Here is a 16,631-nt window from a genome sequence, read left to right on the forward strand (position 1 = left end):
GCAAGTTCACACTCAGCATGGAGCCTGACATGAGGCTCAATCCCAAGACAGTGAGATCATGACCTGAGCCGAAATCAAAAGTCAGACACTCAACTTACTGAGGCACCCAAGCACCCCTATTCTATTTATTTTTAAACTTTTTATGTTCAGTGTGTTCCTTTTTGGATGTGATAGATTGTAAATAAACGAAGAGACAAATGAGAGAAGTACGGAGCTAAACCGCCAGACAGCACGAGATGAAAAGAACTCGTCAGAAAGATACATAGCCACTGGTAAGATTAATAGGCTGTTAATTAAGACACAGCTTGTAACAGGTTAAAAGAGGGTGAGTTTTAAAACTAACTTTGGGTTTCACATTTTTATACAGCTATCCACTCCATAAAATACTTCTGATTTCTTATTAACCTTCCTATTACCATTTGTTATTTATTTTTTTGATTGGTCTTCCCCAATCTAGTGATTTCAAAAACAGACCTCACAGAAGGGGAGAAGGTTGCCAATGGAGTCTCCTCCACAGTCTCCAGAAAAAAAATCTTTGGGACAGCCCATGGAGAGAAAAAGATAGTGTGAAACTTTGTGAAGGAAATATTCTTGTGTTGGGTTTTGCCCGGAATTGTTTTATTTTTAATTATTTTTAATGCTTCTTTATTTTTGACAGGGCGAAACAGAGCGTGAGTGGGAGATGGGCAGAAAGAGAGGGAGACACATAATCTGAAGCAGGCTCCAGGCTCTGAGCTGTCAGCACTGAGCCTGATGTGGGGCTCAAACTCACAAACTGTGAGATCATGAGCAGAGCCGAAGTCGGATGCTTAACTGAGGCACCCAGCCACCCCTGGAATTTTTTAAAAAAGCAAGTGTATCCCCTTTTGGTAATAAGGTTCTCTAGAGTACAGTGGTCTCAGATGTGGACGTAGCAAACTCTTTCAAGGCCCCACCATGGCATTTAATACTCTGGCAAAGGTAAGTGCCTCCCTGTGGACTGCTGCCCACCACGAGCTGAGCAGAGAGCCAGGTTTCTGGAGGTGGCATTAGAAAGTTGCCCCACGGCAATGCTGAATGATTCATTCTGTGTTCAAGTTTCCAGCTATGTGATTACACTTGGGTGTGTTTTATGAGATGGCTGCAGCTAGTCTAGGTTGTAAAAGAAACATGTGCATTTCCATTACCAAAGTAAGTATCAAATCCTCGGCGGGTTGGAAGACATTCTTTCCGGTACATTCCCAGGTGCCATTTTCCGACCATATGGGTAGTGTAGCCTGCTTCTTTTAGAAGCTGGGGCAGGAGTTTTTCATCCAGAGGGACACAGCTGGGCTGACAGGGCCAGATTATTTGGTGTTGTAAACCTGTGTGGATCTTAAAGAGATAAACACGAAATTATAGATCGATGATGCTGAAACATTCTGAACAAGTAGATAAAGTGGATGCCTAACGTACTGCACATATCTGTAGACCTGAATGTTTAACTCAATTCCTGTACCAGCTCAAGGATATTTCTGCATGGTTCTTTACTCACTTATTCAAATAAGGTAGTGAACATATAAACAGGATTGAAAAAAATGAATAAAAGCACTATAACAAACATTAGATATTTCAATAAATATTTATCAAGGAATTATGTTAGAAGTCATTAACCTAACATTTCACGTCCTACCTCAAAAAAAGTAACCATAATATGAAGTGTGAACCTACCAAGGAAAAAGTGTTCCAATTTTTGGGCACATGAGAAATTGGTGATTGGTTTAGAAGGAGCTTCCATAATCTTTCGAGATTAGGTGATTTTTTTTTAAGGGTTATTTGAAAATATAATGAAAATAATGACTTGCATGTCTTATTCTACTTTTATGGAAACGATAATTTCAAATGTCAGTGACCAACCTTTTCTTAAGAAAAAAAAGAAAGTAGCCAGGGCACCTGGGTGGCTCAGTTGGTTAAGCATCCAACTTTGGCTCAGGTCATGATCTCATAGTTCATGAGTTTGAGCCCCACATCAGGCTCTGTGCTGACAGCTTGCAGTCTGGAGCCTGCTTTATCTTGCTCACTCTCTGCCCCTCCCCTGCTCACACTTCATCTCTCCCTTTCTCTCAAACATGAATAAACATTTAAAAAAATTAAAAAAGAAAGGGAAAAAAAGCAGCCGTCTGACCTATAAGTTAAGAGCAGCTCACACTATTACGCCCAGGGTACAAGGACCACACAATAATCAGCTGTTAGGAAATGATCACGTGTTGAGTCTTGGTGTGATATTAAAACAGAATATCCACAATTACATGAAAAGGCTATTAAAATTACCCTTCCTTTTCCAACCACCTTTGTAAGGCTAGATCTTCTTCATAAACTTTTGCCAAAACAATGACAGATTGTAATAAGCTATCTTCTATTAATAAAAGACACATACAAAAATATATAACAATATCACTCTTCTTGCAATTGTCTTGTTTGGGATAATATAGGTACTTTACACAAGTTATTTATGTTAACATATAATGGAATTATTATTGCTGTTTTTCAGTGAACAAAAATATTTTTAAACTTCCATTTTAATTTCTGATATGGTGAATTTTGAAAGGTGTAAGCCACCTAACATAAGCTCTTTAGGTTCCGTAATAATTTTTAAGCAGATGCAGAGGTCCTAAGACCAAAAAGGTTGAGAAGTGATGTATAATGTCCAATAGTGGTCACTGGTGACAGAGATGATTCTTTAGAGAGGGTGGCAAAAGAAACTTCAAAAGGAGACATTTGAGCAGTAATCTGAATCAAGGGAGAGAGTGACAGAGCCTTGGAAAAAGCTGAGGCAAGATCATCTAGGCATAAGAGATAAAAAGTGCAAAGACCCTGAGCCCTGAACTTGCTAGAAGAATCCGAAGGCCAGCATGGAAGCATTGCGGCCCGTCACAGTTCCTATGCTGATAAGTGCCACTGCGCCCCCTGCTGGGGCATGACTGGAGTCCCTGGGGGCTCTGCCCTGCCCAGCTCCTCCCTTCCACCAAACCTCACACCTCTTCTCCTGCTCCTAGCTTAGCCAGGGAGGTACTTTCCTTTACATGAAATGGGGCTGGGGTCTCCCATTCAACTCTGCACTGGACGCAAGCTTTCCCTAGAAAAGGCGGGCCACTCCTGATTTCCCTAGCATAAATGGGTCTCTGGGGACACAGAAGGTTGAGAGTGCCAGTTCTCAACACAAGCCATAACTCTCTGGCCTCCATCAGCTGTCAGGTGGGTAGCAAGCAACTATTAATAAATGGCAAAAATGTGTTTGCAAATGATTTACTGGCTTTTATAATTTAAAGCAGAATGCATAAACCTCAGGGAATTAAATCCCATCTCAGCTCTATCACCAAGGGCATATTAAGCATTCAACTACCACAGTAATAACTGTAAGCTTTGTTATCAATAACATTTCTTTAAAAAAATTTTTTTTTAACTTTTATTTATTTTTGAGAGACAGAGAGAGAAAGAGCACAAGTGGGTGAGGAGCAGAGAGAGGGAGACACAGAATCCGGAGCGGGCTCCAGGCTCTGAGCTGTCAGCACAGAGTCCGATGCGGGGCTCAAACTGATGAACCGTGAGATCATGACCTGAGCCGAAGTCAGATGCTTAACCGACTAAGCCACCCAGGTGCCCCTCTTTCCATACACTTTTAAAAGAACCATATAAAATATCTTTAAGGTGAAATTAAAACGGATTGCTTTTTAAGGTGATGGATACGTTCACTCTCTTGATTGTGGTGATAAGTAGATACATATCAAAACTTAATCAAATTCTATACTTTAAATATGTGGTTTATTGTATGTCAATCACACATCGCTAAAACTATTTAAAAATAAAAGTGAGTTTAAGTTTTCTATTAAGATTTCTATGCCTTTCCTAGAAATCACTGGACACCTCCACTGGGATATGTGCCAGATGCCTTCCACTTGCTTTCTGAATCCACATTCTGCCTTCTGTCCTGCTCTCTACCCTGGGGAAACTGGCCTATGGGAACCAAATCAAAGAACTCTGCACCTTCTGGCTTCTAAGTGGGTTCAGCCAAGGGGGAGCCCTGACACGAAATTACAGGGAGAGAAGAGATAGGTGGTTCTTTACTGCCAGACCAGGCCAGTTCTGTGCAGGCCATCCTGAAGGCAGCCTTCTCTACATGACACTCTCTGTCTCTAGGTTCTTTCCTTCCTTCCCCTCCGGTCCAGGGCTAGTAACATTTCCAATGGGTTATACACTTTTACTTGGGGTCCCCTTCCCCCAATTCACACTCTTGAAAACAGTCCCCTTATAAGTAAACTTCCCTAAATATCCTAATTTGGCTATGCCAGCTCCTTCCAGCTGGGATCCTGAATAATAAGGATGTTACAATATCCAGGCAGGGAACAAGAAACACTGCTCTCAAAACACACACACACACACACACACACACACACACACACACACACACACACCCCAAATCATAGAAAGACTGTCCATGGTTACCACTTGAAATTTACTCGACAGAAAATAAACCCTAGGTTCAAAAATTTTATAATATACACGATTGGCACTGGTGCAGGAAAAGTAAAGGTAATTATTTTATGGGATTCAAAAGACTCATTGGAGATAAATGCTATGTGCAGATTTCTTTAAGTGGAAAGCTCATCCATCGCATGCAGAGAAATCACTCTGATAGCTATAAAGCACTGCCAAGGGATGCTGTGTGATTCGGTTTTCCTAGACCATGGGCATCAAGCCAGGTGGTCAGCTGAAGCCTGTTTCTATTATCTACAATCATATGGAGCAGAGAATTTGTTCTCTTCAATTCCCGAGAATTTATTTGACAGAGCATTTTTATGGCATTACTGGGGAAGCGGAAGCCAAACTCTGGATGACAGCCAAAAACATGTTTTTAGTCTGTTCAAACACTATTGGAAGTAAGGAAGCTGTAATGTGTAGAGAAGCAGTAAACAGGCCAATGCGGAGCTGGTTCCAACAGAGCACAGGACTACAGATCCACACCATGCATCACGGGGCAGGCTGATAACAGGGCACCAATAGGAATCAAGAGAAAAAGAAGTGTCCCCTTGTAAACACAACAGTACGTAAAACAATTCCATCCTAGCACCCATCTTCAGTCTTCAGAGAGCACTACAGATGGAGAGGGTTATACGGATAATACATGGGAATCCAAAGGAGTTACTCTATACCTACCATGTGTGGCTATCCGTTCTTCATTAAACCAAATCCTCTCTCCAAAAACAGCTTCTCCTAAGATTTTACTGGACCATCAAGGATTCCCTGCACAAAGGCAAAGGGTCTATATAATCAGTAAAGGACCTGGCTTGTCTCTAGATTCCTTCCAAGAGGTAAGTGATGAAAATCCTTGTGTGTGTATTTTGTTGTATATAAAAATGTATTTGATCCAGTGAGTTATTCTGTCCTTTGTAGACATGGAAGGAACTATCAGTGGAGTGTCATGAACTTAAAAGGGGGAGGGAGGAGGGCGGCTCCCACATCAGAACCTCTCACTTATCCCCCCTTTAAGAGGTCCAGGAACTCTATTATCTCTGATCTGGAAGCTCAAAGCACAATATTTCCACCAAACTGATAATAAACTCTCCCAGAGGCTATGTGAACCACTGCTACCAGTATGGCAATGAATGCGGTTTCTCCCCTAACGTAATTAGCATTGGGATAACATCCTGTTGAATGGAAGGAAGATTCTGTCCTATCTGACCTGTGCAAGATGAACTCATACTCTCACTGTACCCAAGTATTTGTACACAGTACTTGAAAATTCTGCTACAGAATTTCAAGTACTGCTACAGTACTTGAAAATTCAGAAAAACGAGCAACTCCACCCTCCCCTTTATGCACCAGAGAGCTAAGAGGGACGCCTCCTGACAGGAACACAATCACAGAACATGCTGGTGGCCAGCCAGGAGTTCAGAATTTCCAGCCTGTGTCTGAGTCAGTACACCACAGGTTTTAACCACGGTCAAGTACCACTCATGCCGCCTTAGGGTTTATTCCTGGAGCTGCCCCACAGAACAAATGGATCCTGGAGAATCGGCTCCCTCCCCCTTTAAGCTTTCTAAAATGCAGTCAGCTGCCCATGCTGTTGAAGCCAAGAGCTACAGAACACACATTATGTGTGTTAGGGGCCTGACTTTGCCATCTGGCCTGGTCCTCCAGAACTCGGGCTGCAGAACTGGCTGGTGTCACTGACAGTTTTAAGGGTCTATTTATTTTGGTGGTGATTAGCAAAGAGTGTAAATCTCTGACTAAACCCACAAAGGGATGTTGTTTGTAAAAATAAACAAGGCAAAAAATGTTTCAGTGCCTTCCTCTGTTTATATAAAGCCAACCAAAAGCTCACAATGAGAAGGTAGGAAAATATGGAGGAAAAGAAATTTTTAGCAAAATGATAAGATTAAAGAAACAAAAACAAAGAGAATCACCAGACAGTAACAACTTACACTTAAGGTGATTCTTGAAATAACAAACCTCAAAAATCAATCAGCAAAAACATCCCCTAAGTCAATGGGTCATACTCCACTGAGCCCCAAACTTATTTCCTTATTGCCTCATTTCCAATTACGTGGGAAGTAAAACACGTAAAATACGGAACTGTTTCTTTAAAACATCTTCAAACGTCCAGAATATGGCCTCCAGGTGCCTCTACCCTTCTGGGAAAACGCCTCTTGGCTCTGGCTAGGCTTAGGAGAGACACCTGGCTTTAGCAAAAACAAAAGATCCATGAGATCAGGTCATCCGTGGCTCCCTGCATTATAGCCATGATGTGCTTTAGTAGGGGGCCATCTTATTTGTCACTATGGAGCTAAAGCATCCTATGTTTCTCCCCCTAAGGAAGCACAAGAATACAGGCTCATAAGTGCTTTCTCTTCAGAGGCACCTATGGCCCCCGTACCGTATGCTCCTCTTACCTGTCGCTCCTTGGAGGCCATTTCCAGAGGGTCCTGTTAACCCTCCCAAGTTGTGACCTCCTTCCTTCCCCAGTCACTCCACCTACTTCTAGCTCTTCACTCCTCTTTGCCCTAGTTCTAGTCTTAGAGCCCAAGGAGAGGCAAACAGGGACAAGAGTCCACTGAGAGGCAAGCAGGTGGGGGGATGATAAAGAATGGGTAGGCAGGATGCTGGGTAGGCAAGATGATAAAGAATGGGTAGGCAGGAAAAGAGACAGGGAGGAGAGGGCATCCTCAGGCAGAACCCCTTCCTCTTCCCATGCCAGTATGCAGTGCCCTATTCTACCTGCAGCCATGGGTCTCAGCAACTTAAAGCAAACTCAAAGCAAAAGTCAACAATCACCCACAATGCTCCTGCACAGCCTCCGTCCTACATTTCCTGTCCAAGACTCTGCTTCAGGGGTGAGTGAAAAGCCCTGAGATGTCCTGTCCGTTTATCAGCATGATTAAGAAAAATGTGACTTGGGTCCCTTAAGAGTAAAACCTTGAAGTCATCTTTCATTGCTTCTATTCTCTGCCAAGGTTACAGAGTTTTAATGGAGTGGCCCCCTCAGTTCCCAAGGTAAGTATGTTCCCAATTGAGGACCAAAGTTACTTTTCTTGTTTATTTATTTTTTCCTAGAAGGAAGTGCTCCTACTAAGGCCTACGACTTTAGTTACCTCTTAATCTTTTTTAGATTCTTAAAAAGGAAGCGGGGGCACTAGAAATGGCAGACCAACCATACCATAAGCAGGGAAGATCATGAACTCTCACAGGAAATGCTCAGGTGTTTAAGTTCTTAGCACATTCGTTCATTTCACATTCACATTCAACACTGAGTGCTTCTCTAGGCCAGGACCAAGCAGGACAATCCTACCGAGAAGTCACAACAGAGAACAAACCACCACATTTAAAATGTGTACTAAGAGTGCAAAGGTAAAACGAATATTTCATATTGAAGAGTCAATGTGTAAGAATAAAGAAATTCAGCATTTTCTTTTTTTTATTTTTTTTTAAATGTTTATTTATTTCTGAGAGAGAGAGACAGAGTGCGAGTGGGGGTGGGGGGCAGAGAGAGAGAGGAAGACACAGATCCGAAGCAGCCTCCATCCGGACTCCAAGCTGTCAGCACAGAGCCAGACGGGGGACTCGAACTCATGGACTGTAAGATCATGACCTGAGCTGAAGTCGGACACCCAACCAACTGAGCCACCCAGGCGCCCCAGAAACTCAGCATTTTCAAGTCTTCTTTTGAACTAAAAAGCACTATACAAATTCTATTAGAAAAGCTGATGCATTTTTATTTATCTGGTCACTTTTACAAATACCTTGATTACGTATTTGTATTGAAATATATCTGACATATAACACTGTAATTTTAAGGTGTGCCGCATTTATACACTGTGATATCATTGCCATTGTAGCAATAATTAACACGTCTACCATGTTCTTTTTAGTGGTTGGAATCATGAAGTTCTAGTCTCTTAGCAAATTTGATTTTATTTATTTTTATTTTTTATTATTATTTTTTTAATTTTTATTAACTATTTATTTTTGAGAGAGAGACAGAGCGTGAGTGGGGTAGGAGCAGAGAGAGAGGGAGACACAGAATCCGAAGCAGGCTCCAGGCTCTGAGCTGTCAGCACAGAGCCCGACGCGGGGCTTGACCTCAAGAACTGTGAGATCATGACCTGAGCTGAAGTCAGACGCTTACCGAATGAGCCACCCAGGCGCCCTGCAAATTTGATGATTTTAATACAGTATTGTTGACTAGGTTGATGATACTGTACAATTAGATTTCTAGGTCTTATTTACTACTTGTTGCAAGTTTGTACCCTTAAACAATATGTCCTATCCTCCCACCCTCTAAAGGATTTTTAAATATATTTTTAAAAATTTTTAATGTTTATTTTTGAGGGGGGTAGGGGCAGAGAGAGAAGGAGACACAGAATCCGAAGCAGGCTCCAGGCTCTGTGCTGACAGTTCAAGCCCATGAACTGTGAGATCATGACCTGAGCCGAAGTTGGACACTTAACCAACTGAGCCATACAGGCGCCCTAGGATTTTTAAATTAATATTTCAGTCTTGAGATTCCAACCAAGGGGAAAATGAATATAAAATATATTTCATTATATGCACAATGTGCCTCTGAAGGATACTAAGAAACTAATAAATAATAAATAACAAATAGGGGCTCCCTAACAGAAAGGAAGGCTGAGAGTCAAGACAATTTTTTTTTTTTGTTTTTTGGTTTTTTTTTACACGTAGCTCTATTTAAATGTCTTATATTTGAAACCTGGAATATATTTCCCAAAGACAATTTTTAAAATAAGCTTACTTTATTATTTTTTCAATATATGAAGTTTATTGTCAAATTGGTTTCCATACAACACCCACTGCTCATCCCAAAAGGTGCCCTCCTCAATACCCATCACCCACCCTCCCCTCCCTCCCACCCCCCATCAACCCTCAGTTTGTTCTCAGTTTTTAAGAGTCTGTTATGCTTTGGCTCTCTCCCACTCTAACCTCTTTTTTTTTCCTTCCCCTCCCCCATGGGTTTCTGTTAAATTTCTCAGGATCCACATAAGAGTGAAAACACATGGTATCTGTCTTTCTCTGTATGAAAAATAAGCTTACTTTAAAAAGGCGGAGTAGGATAAAAAATTTAATTCTAACTGGACTAACATGTATACAAAGAATGCCACATAGCACTTTATTGTGGCTCCTTAAAATATATTTACTTATAACACTGTTAGATTAGAAATATGCTTTAATGGGGCGCCTGAGTGGCTCAGTCAGTTGAGCATCCGACTTCGGCTCAGGTCATGATTTCATGGTTCATGAGTTCGAGCCCCGTGTCATGCTCACTGTTGTCAGTGCAGAATCCCCTTTGGATCCTCTGTCCCCCTATCTCTCTGCCTGCCCCCTGACTCTGGAGTGCTCTCTCTCTCAAAAATAAACAAACATTTTTTAATTAAAACAAAAAGAAATATGCTTTAATATACAGTAGCCTTCAATGTAACATCATTATGAAAACCTGAGTAAGTAAGTTGAAATTTAATATTTTATCCTGAGCAGGCAGCATTAGCACAGGGAGACCCTGCCTCCCTCTGTGAGCTCCTACCACGCTTTTCATACCCACCTACACTGAGTTCCGATCACAAAGGCCTCATCCCCTTTTTGAAAAGAACTCACTGCAGCCTTGAGCCTTAACTGGCAGTCCCTCCCACTGTGTTAAATTCTCTTTCCCAGGATCTTTGAATGGTTGATTCCTCTCCATTCTGGCCTCTGTCCCCAACACCTGCGTGGAGATAATTTCCTGAGCAACTTACACTTGACCTACTTTATTTTCTTCTCTACATTTATTACCAGGCCATTTCAAGTCACCCAGTGGGGCACCTGGATGGCTCAGTCAGTTAAGCGCCTGACTCCTGATCTCTGCTCAGGTCATGATCTCCCGGTTCGTGATTCAAGCCCTGCATTGGACTCTGCGCTGACAGTGTGGAGCCTGCTTGGGATTTTTTCTCTCTCCCTCACTCTCTGCCCCTCCCCTGCTCGCACTCCCTGTCTCAAAATAAACTTTAAAAATAAAGAAATAAAATAAATTCACCTCGCTTACTCATTTGTTTATATGTTTATTTCATCTCCTCATCTCACCTCCAACAGACTATAAGCACCAGGAGATCCCCAGAGTATAGCACAATGCCTGGCGTAAATAGCTGCTCAACAGATATTTGTTGGATGAAAGAATGAACGAATGCATCATACTAAGTGGTGATAGACTGAAAGCTTTCCTCTCAGATCGCAAATAAGAAAAGGATGTCCACTCTTGCCACTTCTAGTCAACATTGTACTGGAGTTTCTAGTCGGGGCAATTAGGCAAGAAAACGAAATGAAAAGCATTCAGATTGGAAAGGAAAAAGCAAAACTATTTCTATTTGCAAATGACAGCATCGTGTATATAAAAATCCTAAATATCACACACGCACGCTTTCAGAACTAGTTAAGTTCAGCAAGGTTGCAGGCTACAGACCAAACATCAGTTGCATTCCAAACACTAGAAATGAACAGCTGAAAATGAAATTAAGAAAACAACTCTATTTATAATGATATCAAAATGAATAAAAACTTAGGAATAAGTATAACCAAACAACTCCAACACTTGTAAGCTGAAAACTATAAAACATTATTGAAAGAAGTTAAAGGGGCGCCTGGGTGGCTGAGTCGGTTAAGCATCTGACTTCAGTTCAGGTCATGATCTCACAGTTCGTGGGTTCGAGTCCTATGTCGGGCTCTGTGCTGACAGCTCAGAGCCTGGAGCCTGCTTTGGATTCTGTGTCTCCCTCTCTCTCTGCCCCTCCCCCGCTCCAGCTCTGTCCTCTCTCTCTCTCTCTCTCTCTCTCTCTCTCTCTCAAAAATAAATAAACAGCCTTGTCTTCCTTGTTATCAAATAGGGATAAAAGTAGTAGCCACCTCATCGGACTGTGAGACAATTAAATGAATTAATGTAAAGTGCTCAGAATGGTATCAGTATATTGTGTCTAAGAGCAATAAGGCTCCTTAGTTCCCAAAAGGTGGGCTCCTTTATTTATTTTTTTAAGTTTATTTATTTATTTTGAAACAGAGAAAGAGAGAGAGAGAGCGTGCGCGTGCAAGCAGGAGAGGTGCAGAAAGAGAGGTAGAGAGAGAGAGAATCCCAAGGGGCTACACACTGTCAGCACAGAGCCCAATATGGGGACTTGAACTCACCCACTGAGAGATCATGACCTGTGCCGAAATCAAGAGTCCAACTGACTGAGCCACCCAGGTGCCCCAATGTTGGCTCCTTTAAAAAAGGATGCTTGCTAATCTGAAGTAATTTGCCATTGGGTCTCCTGAACCCAGAATAAAACGGGAGAAAAGTCAAGCAAAAAAGTTAACTGGGGAGGCTAGCTTGCTACACTGAGGGGGCTCTAAACTATTTTGGAGTACACAGCTTCTACCCTTCCTTCACATCGTAACCACAGGGTACTCTATGTACTTTTTTTCCTCCAAGACAGACAGCGGTGATTGGTGGAGGAGGATGTTAGGGGACAAAAGCAGTCAATTATATGAACAAGTTTTGTTTTTATTTTTATTTTTTAACATTTATTCATTTTTGAGAGTGAGAGAGGCAGAGCATGAGCAGAGGAGGGGCAGAGAGAGCAGGAGACACAGAATCAGAAGCGGGCTCCAGACTCCAAGCTGTCAGCACAGAGCCCGACTCGAGGCTCAAACCCACAGACCACGAGAACATGACCTGAGCTAAAGTCTGATGCTTAGCCGACTGAGCCACCCAGGTGCCCCTATATGAACAAGTTTTTTGAAGTATGGTATTTGCTTTCCTGTTCAAGACTGTTGGAAGAGAGGAAGTTAGAGAAATGAATGGCCCTCCCATTCTTCTGCAATTTGAGTTCAGTTCTCTTATTTGAGAGCAAATGCAGAACTATTCTGGGCAGACCTTGCCTTCTCTCCTTTCTTCTTTACACAAACATTCCTTTACTACAAATTGTCCAGGATAAGATCTGCCTTAGAGCAGAGCTTCCTGATTATACCTTGCAGCCCAAGCCAGACCTGTGGAAAGGACTTACAGTTGATGGTGAAGGCAACCATCCTTTATCTCCATTGCAAACCCTGGCTACAGCTACTTCTCGGGCCTGTAGTCAAACTATATCTTTTCTGTTTCTACAAGTCTTCAGATCACTGTGGAAATCGTTATTGCAAATAAACCCTCCCTTCTCTTGATCTCAGGACAACATGAGGCTAGAGTTGATCTGAAAGGCTACATGCACATAGACTTAAGAGGGGAAGTTTCAAGCATATCCCATGACTTGCATGGTAAGGACTCAAAATATGCTTGTTGAATAAACAGTCCGTATAGAAGGAGGTATGCTGGTGTTCTCAAATGGTAACCATTTATTGTATTTAATATAGTCATAATCACATCAGGATCTTATAAAGTCATCAATCTTATTCAGATTAAACAAATAGGATATAATTTTATAGGTCTGAGAGGACTAATGGATACAGGAGAGGCACAGACCCAATTTATATACTTTCTAGCTGTGTATTTTTTTTTTAAGGTTATTTATTTTGAGAGGGAGAAAGAGAGAGAGAGAGAATGAAAGAGTGGGGCAGGGCAGAGAGAGAGGAGAGAGAGAATCCCAAGCAGGCTCAGCAATGTGGGGCTCGAACTCCCGAATCATGAGATCATGACCAGAGCCAAAGTCAGACCTTAACCAACTGAGCCATCCAGGAGTCCCTCTAGCTGTGTGATTCTTAACACACTATCAAACTTCTACAAGTTTACTTCCTCATCTGTAAAGGGGGATTGGAAGTTATAGCTACCTCATGGGCTATTTCAAGAATTAACTTTAAAAACAGTAAAGCACCATGCAAATGTTCTTGATATTCTTAGTTATTTAACATATGTGCACACTCTACAAGTGTAATATCTCTGTTAACTACATAGAAGTTTTTAAAGAAAAGCTTTTAAAGGGATAATGTCAGATATCACTTTACACCTGTCAGACTGGCTAGCATGAAGAGAACGAGAAATAACAAGTGTTGGTAAGGATGCAGAGAAAAGAGAACCCTCCTGCACTTTTGGTAATCAGGTACATTGATGCAGCCACTATGGAAAATAGTACAAAAGCTCCTCAAAAAATTAAAAATAGAGGTATCACACAACCCAGAAATTCCACTTCTGGGTAGTTATCCAAAGAAAATGGCCAGCCAGGGGTGCCTGGGTGGCTCAGTCAGTTAAGGATCAGACTCTTGATTTTGGCTCAGGTCATGATCTCATGGTTTGTGGGCTCAAGCCCTGCCTCAGGCTCTGCACTAACAGGACAGAGCCTGCTTGGAATGCTCTCTCTGCCCCTCCCCCACTTGTGTGCTCATGTGCACTTGCTTGCTTGCTCTCTCTCTCAAAAAAAATAAACTTCAAAATTTTTAAGGAAAATGGTAAGCCAATCTGAGGCGATCTGTGCACCTCTATGATCTTTGCAGAATTCTTCACAATAGCCAACATACGGAAGCAACTTAAGTGTCCATTCATGGATGAAATGATAAATTAGATGTAGTATATATACAATGGAATACTACTCAGCCATAAAAAAGAATGAAATCTTACCATTGTCACATGGATGGACCTAGAAGGCATAATGCTAAGTGAAATAAGTCAGAGAGAGACAAATACCATACGATTTCACTTATATGTGGAATACTAAAAAACCAAACAATGAACAAACAAAATAAAACAGGAACAGATTCATAGATACAGGAAACAGTTGGTTACCAAAGGGAGAAGGGCTGGAAGGAAGGCAAAAAAGGTGAAGAGGATTCAGAGGTACAAACTTCTAGATATAAAATAAGTAAGTCATGGAGATATAATGCACAGCATTGGGAATACAGCCAATATAACACTGTCCTAATTTTGTATGGTGACAAATGGTAGCTAGACTGTGAGGATTATTTCATAATGTATAAAAATATCGAATTACTATCATGTACACCTGAAACTAACAGGATAGTATATGTCAATTATACTTTAATGATAAATAGAGAAAGATGCTCAGAGGCATTGAACACAAGTTAAATTAGAAAGGAATTATCAGCAGCCCAAGAACAATCAATCTGCGTAGGTTCATCGTGCTGAGAACTTGGAAAAATGAATCTCTGGTGACAGGCCTAACCTAGGACCGCAGCGTTCACAAGGAGCAGAATCGCACCCACTGCAGGCACTTTTCCTTTAACCCATCAGCCAGCCACTGCTTTCCCGCTCCTCTCCTCTCACTGCTCCACTCGGGGGAGCCCAGCCCGCTCCCTCTCCATCGGCCCTCTTCAGGATCTCTCCGCAGAGTCTACTCTGACCCTTCGGCCTACCGGCTCCCGGCTCGCAGGCCCAGCAACTAGCATTCCGCCAGACGCCAGACACCCTTTCACCTCGACCTTTAGAAAACGGAAGACAGAAAAAGCACCGGAGGAGGTGGGGTGCCGGGGCTGCGGGTGGCCTTGGAGCGGGCATGCGCAGAGGCCGCGGCGGCCTGCGGGCCTGGGAGAAGCGGAGAAGGCGCCGCCAGGGGAGCAGTCCCCTCGCTTGGACGCTGCTCGGGGAGCTGACCCCGGCTAGCCAGCGCCCACCCCGGCCTCCCGGCCCACTTCCAAGAGGCTGCGGGGGCCGTCTGGCGCGCTGGGGCAGGAAGACATAGCGGCGGCTCCCGGAGGGGCGGAGCCCCGCGCCGGCGCAGGGGTGGCGGGCCGCCGGGGGCGCTGCGTACCTGGTAGCGGCCGGTGAGCAGCTGGCTCCGCGATGGCGTGCACAGCGGTTGCGTGTAGTAGTTGTCCAGGAGCACCCCGCCGGCTGCCAGCTTGTCCAGGTGCGGCGTGCGGATATTCGAGCCGTGGAAGCTCACGTCGTTCCAGCCCAGGTCGTCCGCCAACACGAAGACGAGATGCGGCGGCCGGTCGGCCCCGGCTCCTGCGCCCGGCCGGGACGGCAGCAGTAGCAGCCGCAGCAGCAAGGGGAGGACGCCGGGGAGGAGCGGCCGCCGCGGGCTGGGGCCTCGGGGCAGGCTCGCAGCGCCGCGCGGGCCCATCCTTCGCGGCCCACGGTCCCCGAGCCTGTGGCGCCGCCAGCCTCAGACACCGGTTATAGAATCAGGAACTGGGCGGCCGGGGCCTGCCCCGCCTCCGCAAGGGATTTCACCCGCGGCCGACTGCGGGCTGGAGAGACCCGGCGCCCGAGCCTCCGCCGATCCCGGGCCGGTGTGACGGGGGAGGAGCCAGCGGAGAAGCACTCGGGGCTCCCGCAGCTCAGCTCCGTGGAAACTCACTTGATAGGAGCCACGATTGCATCGTAGCATCCTCAAAGAGGAGCAGATTTGTTCTTTTTTAGTAACTCTTCGCAGCTTACAAAGTCTTTCGTTAAATTTCGCAACAACCTCGGCAACTGGAAATTTAGTTAACGCACCTTTCTTCCCTCACTCCCCCCAATAAAGAAGCTTTTAGTTGGTTGAGCCTAACCCGAACTCAGATCCTGAGCTGTGATGTTTTAAAGGTCGTAGGGGAATCATTTCCGGCAAAAGACCTCAGCCTTGTGCAAGTGAGAAGTCGTTGGAGAGGTAGAGCTCTAGGTGATGTTTCAGATTCATTTTGAATAGTATACGCCTGTGAAGCCACTTCCTCCTCACTACCCAGAAAGGAGCCAAATACACACTCCGATTGCAGGGTGCCCTTTTGAAGGTGCAGTTTTACTGAGGCTGCCTGAGGATTGTTTGGAGTGTCGTGTGACCATTGAGTAGCTCATTAGTTTGTCTAGGTAGAAGCCCCTTCATGGCTGGCTCCCTGACACTCAACTAGTGAACCAAAGAAGTAAAGTATCTTATTTGCCCGAAATCATCTGTGGATGGAAGGAAAAAATACCCTTAATCACATGCTCATTGAATTGGGAAGTTAGCCTTATGATTAGTACATTGCCATCCAAAACTTTCTGCCTGTTCCATGTCTGGAGATAGACTATAACTATTTATAGTTATATGGGGGAAATTATGCACTGTATCCCTTCAGGTTATCTGAGTCTGATTCCATGGGAATTATTTCACAGCTTTTTAAGTTGTGGATAACTGATAGCAATGGAAACCAATTCTTTATACATATGCAGATGAATTCTGTCCAGCGGAGTGGCA

The 16,631-nt window shown here is 43.6% G+C and overlaps 1 protein-coding gene across 1 annotated transcript in view; it reads right to left on the reverse strand.

Annotated features, from left to right (window-relative positions):
- ARSB (arylsulfatase B) overlaps positions 1–16,034 on the reverse strand; it is a 164,157-nt gene extending 148,123 nt beyond the window's left edge. The window contains exons 1-2 of the mRNA XM_027039434.2: positions 15,225–16,034; positions 1,167–1,353 (exon numbers count right to left, since the gene is read on the reverse strand). Of these exons, the coding sequence (XP_026895235.1) occupies positions 1,167–1,353; positions 15,225–15,542 (505 nt within the window). The 5' untranslated portion in view covers positions 15,543–16,034. The remainder of the gene's footprint in view (positions 1–1,166; positions 1,354–15,224) is intronic.
- Between the last annotated feature and the right edge of the window lie 597 nt (positions 16,035–16,631).

Source organism: Acinonyx jubatus, chromosome A1, assembly GCF_027475565.1.
Source record: "Acinonyx jubatus isolate Ajub_Pintada_27869175 chromosome A1, VMU_Ajub_asm_v1.0, whole genome shotgun sequence".
Classification (NCBI taxonomy): domain Eukaryota; kingdom Metazoa; phylum Chordata; class Mammalia; order Carnivora; family Felidae; genus Acinonyx; species Acinonyx jubatus.